Consider the following 12,482-nt stretch of genomic DNA (forward strand, 5'->3'; position numbering starts at 1 on the left):
ACTCGGAAGTTAAATCAAAATGACACAAGCTGTGCTCTTCAGTGTCATCTGGGGAGGTCATATTGTCAGTACACTGAGACTTGAGACTTAAGCTCACTTCCTGGAGGTCTAAATTCAGAAGAGACTAAGTTTAACTCAGAATAGCCAAATGTATTCATTTCCATTGAGATACATTCTTTGAATGATCAAATTGTTCCCCTCACCCAGGACACTGCTCTTCCTAACATTAAGAAACTTGCGTGAACCATCTATTATCAAAATACTGTGTGGTGAACATGAGTCAAAAAGCACAAAAATTTCATAAAATGGAAAATTCTAGTATACGGTCATCTCTGACCAACAGAATACAAATGTGTAGGGATGAGAGTACTCAGGTCTGACTCTTTCCTAGAAAGTGCTTAATAAACATTTTCAAATTCTTTTTTTTTCATGGATTCTCTTTTTTTCAGTTGTCTTAAAAGCTACTCTTCGTCTTTTATAAAAATCAAACTTCAGCCAAGTTACAAACTGATTACTGTGTTTTCTAAAGTATGATATATAACGATCTGTGGTATGTGAAATGACTTCATACACAAGCTTCTTAAACTTAAGTAGTTATGTATTTTAATAAGAGTGTATTAAGAAAAACTACATCTTTCCCTCAATTTCATGGTTGTTATTGTTTAGGATGAAATTAACAAATGAGACATCTAAATAAAAATATTAAAATAGCAACAAAGGTATAGATTTGACAAAAAAGTGTAAAGTTTATACTGAAATAACTAAAGTTTGGGAAAGGTTTGTTTTACTATGCCATGATATTTCTCTAATATTAACTACATTCTGGTCACTTTGATTAACTGGCGTATCCCCAAACCTTCTCAAATAAAACTTTACAGACCTTTCTCACGGTAGATTATTAGAGATTTATGAGCTCATTTACCATAGGCTAATTTCTCCCAATTTCACTTTCAGAGGGCAATTTCATGTCCAAGTTCTGTATGAACTGACTACAAATTTAATAGGCTTAAAAAGTATTTTAAAACTAAAAACAAGAGAAAAATAGTTTTTAGGAGCCCTAGAATTCTCAGTCTGCCTACTGAAAACCAAATTAATTTCTAATTTCCTATACAGGCCAATAGTGATTTTTGCAGCATAAGAAATTATATCTAATTTCTAATACTTAGTTGGTTTAGTGTTTGTTTTTTAGAACATACAAATGTTTAAGTAAACACATGGTAACTCCCTTTTAGGACACTGCTACAAATATGTGAATACATGTAAAAGAGACAAGTTAAATTTGCAGTGCAACTTTACTTTTTATTTAGGACCAAATATAAAAAATAGTAGAAAGATTAAAAACAAAATTGAAAGCACTAAGACAGGACACATTTTACTAGACAATGAGTCATTTTAGTGGTTGAGCTCATGTAACCAGGTCCAGTGTTTCCGATGTTCCTTTCCCACACCTCCAGTAGCCCAGGCCCCAGGTTTTTTAAATTCCACTGTTACAACACAGCTCTTTTCCAGATCAACAGAAACTATTAGCTCTTATCAGCCTCCTCACAATCCCAATCAATACGCCTACTCTTTTTAAACCTCAAAGCTTCTTTCTTAAAATAACCTACAGGAGTCACAATATTCTTAATGTCCAATAATTGAGTCTCCCTTTTAACAACACCCCAAAATATCTGTCATATACCCTAGTAAATCATCAACTATCTGTAAACAATTTTCAAGTTGACTCCATGTAAAAGCTGCACAAGAATTGAAAACAGTACGTCAAAAGAGAAAATGAATCTGGATAACCAGTGCTGTAACTAAACCACATCTGGACTCTTGACAAAAACACCTGCCTTGCTCAAACAGGTATCTCCTTCCTTACATGTAAACTCTTTTGTTAGACCCAATGTATAGAGTCCTTGTTTCTAGAACCCATCTCTCTGTACTAATGTCCCAACTTTTAAAAACATTGTTATTGGACGCCCACCCTCAGAATATCTGTAATCCACAACAATGCCTAACAATAACCTTCATTCAGCACCAGTCTTTGCTCTTGGACGAAGAGCAGCCCGGTAAATTGATCTGCGTGGAACGCTAGAATTGCATCCTAAATTAACATCAGAGTCTCTTCTTCTAGACCAGGGTTTCTCAACTTTGGCATGATTCACATTTTGGATTGGATATTTTTTTTTTATTGATGGGCACTATGCTGTTTAGCTGTTGACAGTACCGTCCTCTACCCACTATGTGCCCATAGCAGTAGCACACTCCCCCCTCCCAGTTGTGACAATGAAAATTGTCTCCAGACATTGCCAAAATGTCCTCGGGAAGGGGATGGGGTGGGGAGATAGCGCCTTGCTGAAATCCACTGTTCTAGACACTAGGCTGGATTTACCCAGGTTCGGCCCCTCAGCTGGAGCTTAACATCCATCATTCATGGAAATTTACAGTTACACATTCACAGGTTACATAAATCCCTTTTGAAATTTGTTATTAGGTTTCTTTTTCCGACAAAGAATTAAAAATTTAAGGATGAACACCCTGATCTCCTCAGGACCTGTCATCATAAATTTAATACTAAAACAAGACTTTGTTAAAAAAACGAAAAGCTATTAAACACAAACATAGATGTTCAAGGCTCATAAATTTCGTGAATATATTTAAAAGGAAATAGAACTTATAACGATCTTTTTGCACATACTGTCTTACACACAGTATAAATATTAACAAACAATAATTCAAATTACATTTATGTTTTTCTCTGGCTTACCTGAAGAAACCCAGGAGGACGGTTTAGGACAGTGTCAAGAGAATTATCCAAGAATCGCACGATTCGAAGGTACCCAGGGTATGAAGGTGCACTAACCTCCCCTGCAGGATTTACAAAAAAAATCTGTACTCCATTTGGTATCAAAATCAACTCATCTGCATCTAGCCCTAAGGTCTCCAGAGGAGGTGGCTGAGAATGATTTCTGTAAAAGTCTTCTCCAACTGATGAAAATTCCCCCGACTCTGTTCCATATGACACAGTGTAGTGACCCTCCGCAGCCTGAGGAGTGTAGGCAGGCGGTGCGTCTGCTGGGTGACTCTGAGAAGGCAGGGGCAGGGAGGCAGCTGCCGGAACCCACTCTGCACCTGAAGTGTTTCCATCCGCTTCCGTGTGCTGAGGAGGTGAACTAAAGGACTGAGGCTCTGCCGACTTGTCAGACATGTCTTTAGGTGGAAATTCTGGATATAACTTGGGCACCTCCTGAAGATCATTCCGCAGAGACGTGGCAAGACCCTTCTCTAGAATTTCCAACCTGGTACGTACGTTCTGTAGTGTTTCTTTCATTTTCTGTTGCATCTGTCTAGCAGATTCCCACCCAGGACCTGTGTGCTCAGCGTCTGTTGATGAAACGCTGATTCCTCGGAGCAGGTGTCCTATTCCTTGCTTATAGTAGTTCTTCGCTTCTTCCTTGTGACCCAATTCATCCGTACTCAATCCTTTATTAACAAATATAAAGGCTTTCTTGTATGCCTCCTTGATGATCTTAATTTCGGCAGGTTCTCCATTTTGTGGCTCTTGCTCCATTTCTACAAAACATGAAATGCTATCTTTATTTATCTTACTTAGGTATTTACTTATTTATTATCAATTTCTCCTACCTGAATATATTTCAACAGGACAGGAGACTTGCTTGTCTTGTTCACGATCATATCTTCCAAGCCTACTATCAGGTCTGGCATAAAGAAACCATTCAATATGTATTTGTTGACTGGATAAACAAATAATACTCTTGGTTTTAAGTATCTTTTTAATTAAAAAAAGAAGAGAATAAGGCAGAATACAACTACCGAATAATTTTGTTCCAGTTTCTCATGAGAAATAAAAGTTTCCTATCACATATCTTTAAGGTTGAAACCAAAGAATGTCATTCTAAAATTCATTGTAATATCCAGATTATACCCAGCTGATTCAAAATGAGGTTGAATCACACATTGGCGACAACAGAAATCAGAAAAAAAAATATCTGGATGAAGCTTTAAAGTCATCACTTCCATTTAAAGGTGGCAAGTTACTCACATGCAATTAACCCTGTTCCCTCCCAAAACTCCATTAAAACAACTCTAACAAGATTATTAAAAAGGCATACCATTCTTTTTAATGAGAAAAAGGCATACACAGGTATTTCACAAAAGTACATATTTAAATGTGAAATGCTATTCAATATACTATTCCCTCAGGGAAATGAAACTAAAATCCACAGTAATGTGACTATACTTATCAGATGGCTAAAACTGAAAAGACTGACAAGTGTGAGAGAACACAGAAACTGAACTCTCATACTTTGCTGATGTAAGTGGAAAATGGTACACACACTTTGGAAAACTGGCAATTTCTGCTAAAGCTAAACATTCACTCACTCTTGACCCAGCACTTGCCCTCATCAGTATATAACCAAAGCAAATGAATGAATATACATACCACCCCACAGGAGAAGAGATCAACAGCAGTATATTTATACAACACAATAATTCACAGGAACTGAAAAAAAAAAAAATCTGATGCCTGCCAACACTGATGAATCTCATCAATCCCTGGAGAAACAGAAGCCAGATACAAAAGACTTCATACATACTGCATGAATAACTCTATATAAGTAAAGTTGAAGAACAGGCAAAACTAGTGTATGATGATAGAAATCAAAATACTTAGGTTGTGGAAATAGACTTGGAAGGGACATGAGGGCACTTTATAGCATGTGGAAATGTTCTCTACCTTGATCTGAGTGATGAGTACACATAAAAAATCATTAGGCTATAAGCTTATGATTAGTGCACTATATGCACTTTATATCATCCTTTAATAAAATAGATAAATAATGCCATAACTCACAAGCACAAAGAGGGAGAATGAAGAGGTAACAGTACTTTGGTTCCGAAAAAGGAGACAGACAAGTGGTAACTCACAAAACAGACCCAAGACACTGAAATCTAAGCTGTCAGTTGAGAAAACTGGAGAAGCAGCCCTATTTACAGCACATCACAGAACCTCTAAAAGGCACAGGAATTGATTGATAAGATTCAATTCCTGAAAGAGGAAGTAGAGGAAGAGCTAGAAAAAAAAAAAAAAGGACCGATTCAAAGCTAATTTACAAATTAAGACCCTCAGATCTCCCTTACACCAAGCACCTAAAGTGCTATTGCACCAGCCCTGATAGAAGATTGAATGTTTTAATTTAAAAGAGCATAAAATGTCTCTGGACAGGGGACTATTAGCATGATTAAGGGTAAATACCAAAAGCAGAAGGATTAAATGGAAAATTACATACCCCCAGCCTTCTCTCCCCAACTTGGTTCTTAAGAGTCCTAGCAGCTAGGTACCCTTCCACAAAGCAGACTGGAGTGCCTTCTCCGCGCCATCTGATCACCACCAAGAGGAAAGACCTAAAGATAGTGGTGACAGTATCTTTTTCCCCCAAGAAAACTCTCCAGGTAACTAACTCCCGAGAGAAGCCACAGTTAATACAGTCTAGAGAGTTTCCAATTAGCTTTCTAGTGCTCCCATCTTATATGTAAGCAGACAGTCAAGGATAACAAAACATATGAGGAAAACATCCGGTATTAAAGAAAAAAATAAGAGCAATGCAATTTGATTCCTGTGGACAATACACAGGGAGAGGAAAACTTAAAAGAAAAACTATCATATATGTCAACATAAAGAAAATACTGCATCCATAAAATAAAAACAGGGTATACATATACACAAAAAAATATTCAAATAATTAAAGGAGCTTTTAGAAACTACATATAAAATAGCTAGAAATAAACTCACCAGAGAGATGAAAAGATAAAGTTATAAATTATAGAAAATTTCCAGAAAACAGAGGTAAAAGACAGAGATGAAAAGTAGAAAAGAATAGATAAGAAAATTAGAGGACCCAAGCTAGAAGGCCTAACATCTGACTAATAAAATTTCCAGAAACAGAGAATACGTAAAAAGAGTTAAAACAATTCAAAGAATTTTCCAGAACTGGAAAACATGAATTCCCAGATTTAAAAAGACCAACGATCAAAGAATTTATAAAAAGACCTACACCAAAGAGTGTACCATAAATTTGAGAACATGATGCTCTAAGGGCCCATCTTTAAAAAAATACGGAAAAAGACTGCTAAAGAACTTCTTAATAAAGACAACAGAAGTTAAAAGGAAATAGTACATATTAACTCATAATTCTGAGTGAAACTAACTTCCAAACCCAGTCCAGAGATTGTTCAGATACTGTATCTTCTGTTGCTTGGATTCCATGTTTGGTAAAAGGCATCCCAAGGCTGATGATAGGAATTCCCAAGACAATAATGATGTAACCAGTTCACACTGGAGTAGAAGGCAGAACTGCACAGATTTCTCCAAGAAATGAAAACTGACAGACTACTTAATGTGTTTCAAACTTTTGAGAAAAGACCTACATAACTGTGGGAGGACTCAGAGTTTAATCAATGATAAACACATGGAAAACTAAGGAAATAAAAATCAGGACAATTATTAACTCCAAGGGGAAAAAAATGCTGAGCTAGAAAAAAAAAGTAATCATAAAATACTGCGTGTTTCAGTTTTGATTCGTGTTATAACGTAAATAACGAACCCTGATACAGCAAAATTATGATACAACCATACTGAGACGGAGTGACAGAAATTTGTGCACATGTGATATAGTATGAAGTAAAACTTCACTTTCCTTACTGGAAGTGACAGGACAATGCTTAAAACTGAACAATAAAATGTAGTAATATATGCATCCTGTTTAGAGATTAACACAGACAGACCAAAAGAATTGGGTAAGAAATTGACAAAAGCTGCCTTTGGGAGGAAGGGGTAAGGTTGGTGTAATGAGACCTCTGGTTTTCACAGCAAGCCTTACAAAAATATTTAATTCTTAATACTATGTGCATGATAAATTAATTACCATTAATTACCAATTTTAAAACGCCAAACAGAAGGTTTAGAGCAGCTTTGTCTTATGCAATGTGAACCACATACGTAATTTTTAATTTTCTAACAGCCACACTAAAGAAGTAAAAAGAGAGAACTTCCGGTCAAGAACTTCCGGTCAAGACAGAAGAGTAGGTAATCGCTCACCTCCTCTCACGACCACATCAAAATTACAACTAAACTACAGAACAACCATCATTGAGAACTGCTTGAAGTCTAGCTGAACAGAAGTCCTACAACTAAGGACATAAACAAGAAGCCACATGGAGATTGGCAGGAGGGGCAGAGAGGTGGGACAGGATGGTCCCACACCCTCATGTGTGGTGGTTAAAAATCAGGAGGGATATCTCGTTCTGTCCACCAAGAGACACCTCCCTGAGGAACGAGGGGTCACAGCCCCACACCAGGCTCCCAGCCCAGGATGTGAGTGCCAGGAAAAGGAGTTCCCATAACTTCTGGCTATGAAAACCAACAGATTGTGGCTGATGCGATTGTGGCTGAGTGAGACAAAGGGATGCTGGAGGCCCAGATGTTCCTCTTAAAGGGCCCACACACACCTTACTCACTGACAGACTCAGTCCTTCTGAGTTCCAGTGCTGGGACAGCAGCTCAAAAGGCACCAGGGATATACAGGGAGGAAAACTCTGTTGTCTGGCTTCAGAGGGAGGGCTAGAGGAACAGCTTTCTCCCAGACAGAAGTGCTGGCAGAATCCACTGTTCCTTTGTTGAGCCCTAGCCCTACCCAGTGTGCAGACGCAGACGGGCACAAAGTCTGAGTCTCCATCAACCTAGCTAATAATGCTCATTTTCCCAGCCCTGCTGATACCTGGGACCCCACCCCACCCAAGTTTCCCTCCCTCCCAAGACACTTCCAGTGGTTTTTCCATACAAATGGCCTGTCTTAACTCATGCTGTGGACTTTCCTAAAATCTCTCAAAGGTTCAAACACACCAAACAAGCAGCATCTGGCCTCAGCATGTCCTGTACCTCTTGCTAAGCAGCCCAAAACCTGGCACTAGTGGCAGCTGGATTCAGTTCCCAGCTTCACTTCTCCCAGGCACCTCCAAGCCCAGCAGAAGAGGCAACCATCTGATGATCACTTTGTAACTCATACCAAGTGGCCACAGGCAGTGGCTGATCTTGGTCTGCACCAGAGCACCTCCCTCAATACGCCCCAGGACCAACACACCCGTGTCAGCTTCAGATCACACCACAGCACCACCCAACCACCTCCACAAACAACACACCCAAAAGGCAGACTCAGAAGGCACTAGAGCCCTGCCAAAGTGCATCCTTCTCCATAGGGTCAGCCCCTAAATAACAGCTCCTCTGCTGTACTCATAGCCAGTACTCATAGCCTGAGAGTCAATCCCTCCCATTGACGAGCAGACAGCAGCCAAGGCTCAACTATAACAGGAGGGCACACACAACCCACACAAGGGACATATCTGGAGCGCCCAGCTCAGGTGACCAGGAAAACTGCATCATGAGAGCTGCCAGGACACCTACTACATAAGGCCACTATACTAAGACTAGGAAACATAGCAGATCTACTTAATACATAGAAACAAACACAGGGAGGCAGCCAAATGGGGAGACAAAGAAATCTGTCCCAAATAAAAGAACAGAACAAAGCTCCAGAAAAAGGACTAAACAAAATGGAAACAAGCCATCTACAAGATAAAGACTTCAAAACACTGGTTATATGTACACTCAGTGATTTCAGTGAGAACGTCAATGAAAATACAGGAAACATAAAAATGGAGATATGGAAATAGAAAACATAAAAAAGAACCAGTCAGAAATAAAGAATACAATAACTGAAATAAAGAATAGATTAGAGGGGATGAACAGATTAGATGAAGCAAAGGATCAAATCAGCGATTTGGAAAACAAGGTAACATAAAACACCCAATCAGATCAACAAAAAGAAAAAAAAAAAGAAAATGAGGATTATTTAAGGAGCCTCTGGGACAATATCAAGCATACTAACATTCCTATCACAGGGGTACAGGAAGAAAAAGAGAGAGCAAGGGATTGAGAACCTATTTGAAGAAATAATGACAGAAAATTTCCCTAACCTGGTGAAGGAAAGACACACAAGCCCAGGAAGCAGAGACCCAAACAAGATGAACCCAAAGAGGCCCACAAAAAAACACATCATAATTAAAATGCTAAAGCTTTTAAAGACAAAGAAAGAATCCTAAAAGCAGCAAGAGAAAAGCAGTTAGTTACCTACAAGGGAGTTCCCAAGAGATTGTCAGCTGATTTCTAAAGAGAAACTTTGCAGGCCAGAAGGGATTGGCAAGAAATATTCAAAAAGTGATGAAAAGGACCTGCCATCAAGATTACTCTACCCAGCAATGCTCTCATTTAGAATCGAAGAACAGATAAAGAGCTTCCCAAACAAGAAAAAGCTAAAGGATTTCATCACCACCAAACCAGTATTACAAGAAATGTCAAAGGGACAAGAAGAGTAAGGAGAAGAGGAAGAAGAAAATAAAGAAGGGGGGTGGGTAAAAAATATGAATAAAATGGCAATAGCTACCTATCTATCAACATTACTTTCAACGGACTAAATGGACTAAATGCTCCAATTAAAAGACATAGGGTGGCTCAATGGATAATATGCTGCCTACAAGACACTCACTTCAGATCAAAACACACACAGAGACTGAAAGTAGAGGGATGGAAAAAGTTATGTCTTGGAAATGGAAATGAAAAAAAAGCTGAAGTAGCAACTACACTTATATCAGACAAAACAGACTTTAAAACAAAGGCTATAACAAGTGACAAAGAAGGACCCAGCAATTCTACATCTGGGTATTTATCTGAAGAAACCCAAAATACTAATTCGAAAAGACATATGACCCTTATCCTCATTACAACACTGTTTACAATAGCCAAGATATGAAAGCAACCTAAGTGTCCATCAATGGACAAATGGATAAAGAAAAGGGGGTACATATACACAAGGGGATATTACTCAGCCATAAAACAGAATGAAATACTGTCATTTGTGACAACATGGATGGACCTAGAGAGGATTATGCTAAGTGATATGGGTCACACAAAGACAAATGCCATGTGACTTCACTCGTATGTAGTTAACTACGAAACAAAATAAATGAACAAACAGAAACAAACTCATAGATACAGAGAAAATTCTGATGGTTTCTAGATGGGAGGAGGGTTTGGAAAATGGGTGAAAAGGGGGAAGAGATTAACATGTGCATGCTGCCAGTTACGAAAAGAGTCACGGGATGTAAGGTAAAGCATAGGGAATAGTTAATAATATTGTAATAACTACGTATGGTGTCAGATAGATACTACATTTATCAGGGTAATCACTCTGTAAGTTATATAAATGTCTAATCACTATGTCGTACACATGAAACTAATATTGTATTTCAACTGTAATTGAAAAAATTTTTTAATTATTTTGAAATAAAAAGAAACAGCTGAAAGTAATATCAATAATAGCATTTTATTTATGCAAATATATCTAAAATATTCTTTCAGCCATGTATTCAACATAAAAATTAGTAAGATCGTTTACCTTTTTTTTGTGTGCATTGTCTTTGAAACCTAGTATATATTTTATACTTGAAGCATATCTCAATTCCAACTAGTCCCATTTCAAGTGCTCGATACCCACATGTGCCTACCATTATTGGACCCTGCAGTTTTAGAGATTCTTCTTCTGTGATCTTGTTAAAATTAATAATGATAGGATAATTTAAATGGTTTAAGACTGTTTCAGCAACAATCTACATTATGAAGACATCACAGAAACTGTGGCCTAAATTCTGATAAATATAACTATACTTTCTAACCTGAAAACGAAACAAACTATTTGTCAGCCTTATTACACAGCAATTTCGTGATAGTCAAGAGAATTATATTAAGTCCCCAATTTCGAAAACATCATAGACAACTGACCACATACAGACCAACCTGACCTGTCTTACCCCAAATCCCCTATCAAAACTGACAAACCCTCTCCCTGGAATTCTATACTTTTGTCATTAGAATGCCTCTCTCTTACACAGATCCTATCATTTCCTTCCTTCAGAAAACATGGGATAGGAATTCTGCACTCCAACTTCCTTAGGGTACAAGGAGGCTCAGAGTTTAGAGAGCAAGACAGTAGAAGTTAAATAGGCTTTGTGTGCTGCTCCGGGAACTTAACCAGCATCATTTAGTTTGTCCAATTTACTTGAACACCATCTTGAATGACATTGTGACTTAGCCCCCACTTTTCTGCTACATGCTACAACAAATCACTATTACCAGGCACCATTTACAGTGTTTAATGGGTGCTGGACACTATGCTAGATGTGTATTTCATTCAACCCTTACAAACCACTGGAGGCATTATTACTACTTTGCAGAGAAACAAAATGAGGTTTGACAGTGATGACTGCCCAGGATCACCTGTTTTTGAAAGACTCTGAAGCTAAGAATTATGTTTACATTTTTAAAGGATCATAAAAACAAATAAGGACCTAAAGTTTATATGGAACCACAAAAGACCCCAAATGGCCACAGCAGTCTTGAGAAAAAAAAACAAAGTTGGAGGTATCAAACTACCAGATATCAAACTATAATACAAAGCTATAGTAATCAAAACAGCATAGTACTGGCATAAAAACAGACATATAGATCAATGGAACAAAATAGAGTCCAGAATTGACGCCTACACGGTCAATTAATCTATGACAAAGGCGGCAATAATTTACAATGAATAAAGAGTCTATTCGATAAATGGTGTTGGGAAAACTAGACAGATACATGCAAAATAATGAAAGTAGACCACCACCTTATACCATATAAAAGAATAAACTCAAAACGGATTAAAGACTTAAATGTAAGACCAGAAACCATAAAACTCCTAGAAGAAAACATAGGCAATAAACTCTCTAACATTATTCGTAGTAAAACTATCTTGGACATTATCTCTTCGGGTAAGAGAAACAAAAGAACAAATAAATAAATGGGACTACATCAAACTAAAAAGTTTTTGCACAGCAAAGTAAACCATCAACAAAATGAAAAGACAACTTACTGAATGGGAGATGATATTCACCAATGATATATCTGATAAGGGGTTAATACCCCAAATTCATAAAGAACTCATACAATTTAACACTAAAAAGACCATACAACCCAATTAAAAAACAGGTAGAGGACCTCAACAGACATATGAAAAGATGCTCAATGTCACTTAATCACCAGGAATTGAAACCACAATGAGATGTCACCTCACACCTGTCAGAATGGCTATTATTAATAAATCAACAAACAAGTGTTGGCAAGGATGTGGAGAAAGGGAACGCTTGTGCACTGTTGCTGGGATTGCAAACTGGCACAGCCACTATGGAAAACAGTATGGAGGTTCCTCAAAAAATTAAAAATAGAACTATTTTATGACCCAGCAATTCCACTTCTGGGTATTTATCCAAAGAAATCCAAAACGCTAATTGAAAAATGCCCATCAATGGATGACTGTGGTACATACAAG

General features: G+C 37.7%; 1 protein-coding gene across 4 annotated transcripts in view; it reads right to left on the minus strand.

Moving 5' to 3' along the window:
- SPART (spartin) overlaps positions 1-12,482 on the minus strand; it is a 69,083-nt gene that overhangs the window by 26,540 nt on the left and 30,061 nt on the right. For all 4 annotated transcript variants that reach the window (XR_013993253.1, XM_081047049.1, XM_081047048.1 and 1 more), the window contains exon 2: positions 2,753-3,558. Coding sequence is in view for 3 of the 4 variants with exons in the window: in XM_081047049.1 (XP_080903175.1) it covers positions 2,753-3,556 (804 nt within the window). In the remaining variant the exon portion in view is untranslated. The remainder of the gene's footprint in view (positions 1-2,752; positions 3,559-12,482) is intronic.

This window comes from Rhinolophus hipposideros, assembly GCF_964194185.1.
Source record: "Rhinolophus hipposideros genome assembly, chromosome: 4".
In the NCBI taxonomy this organism is placed as follows: Eukaryota; Metazoa; Chordata; class Mammalia; order Chiroptera; family Rhinolophidae; genus Rhinolophus; species Rhinolophus hipposideros.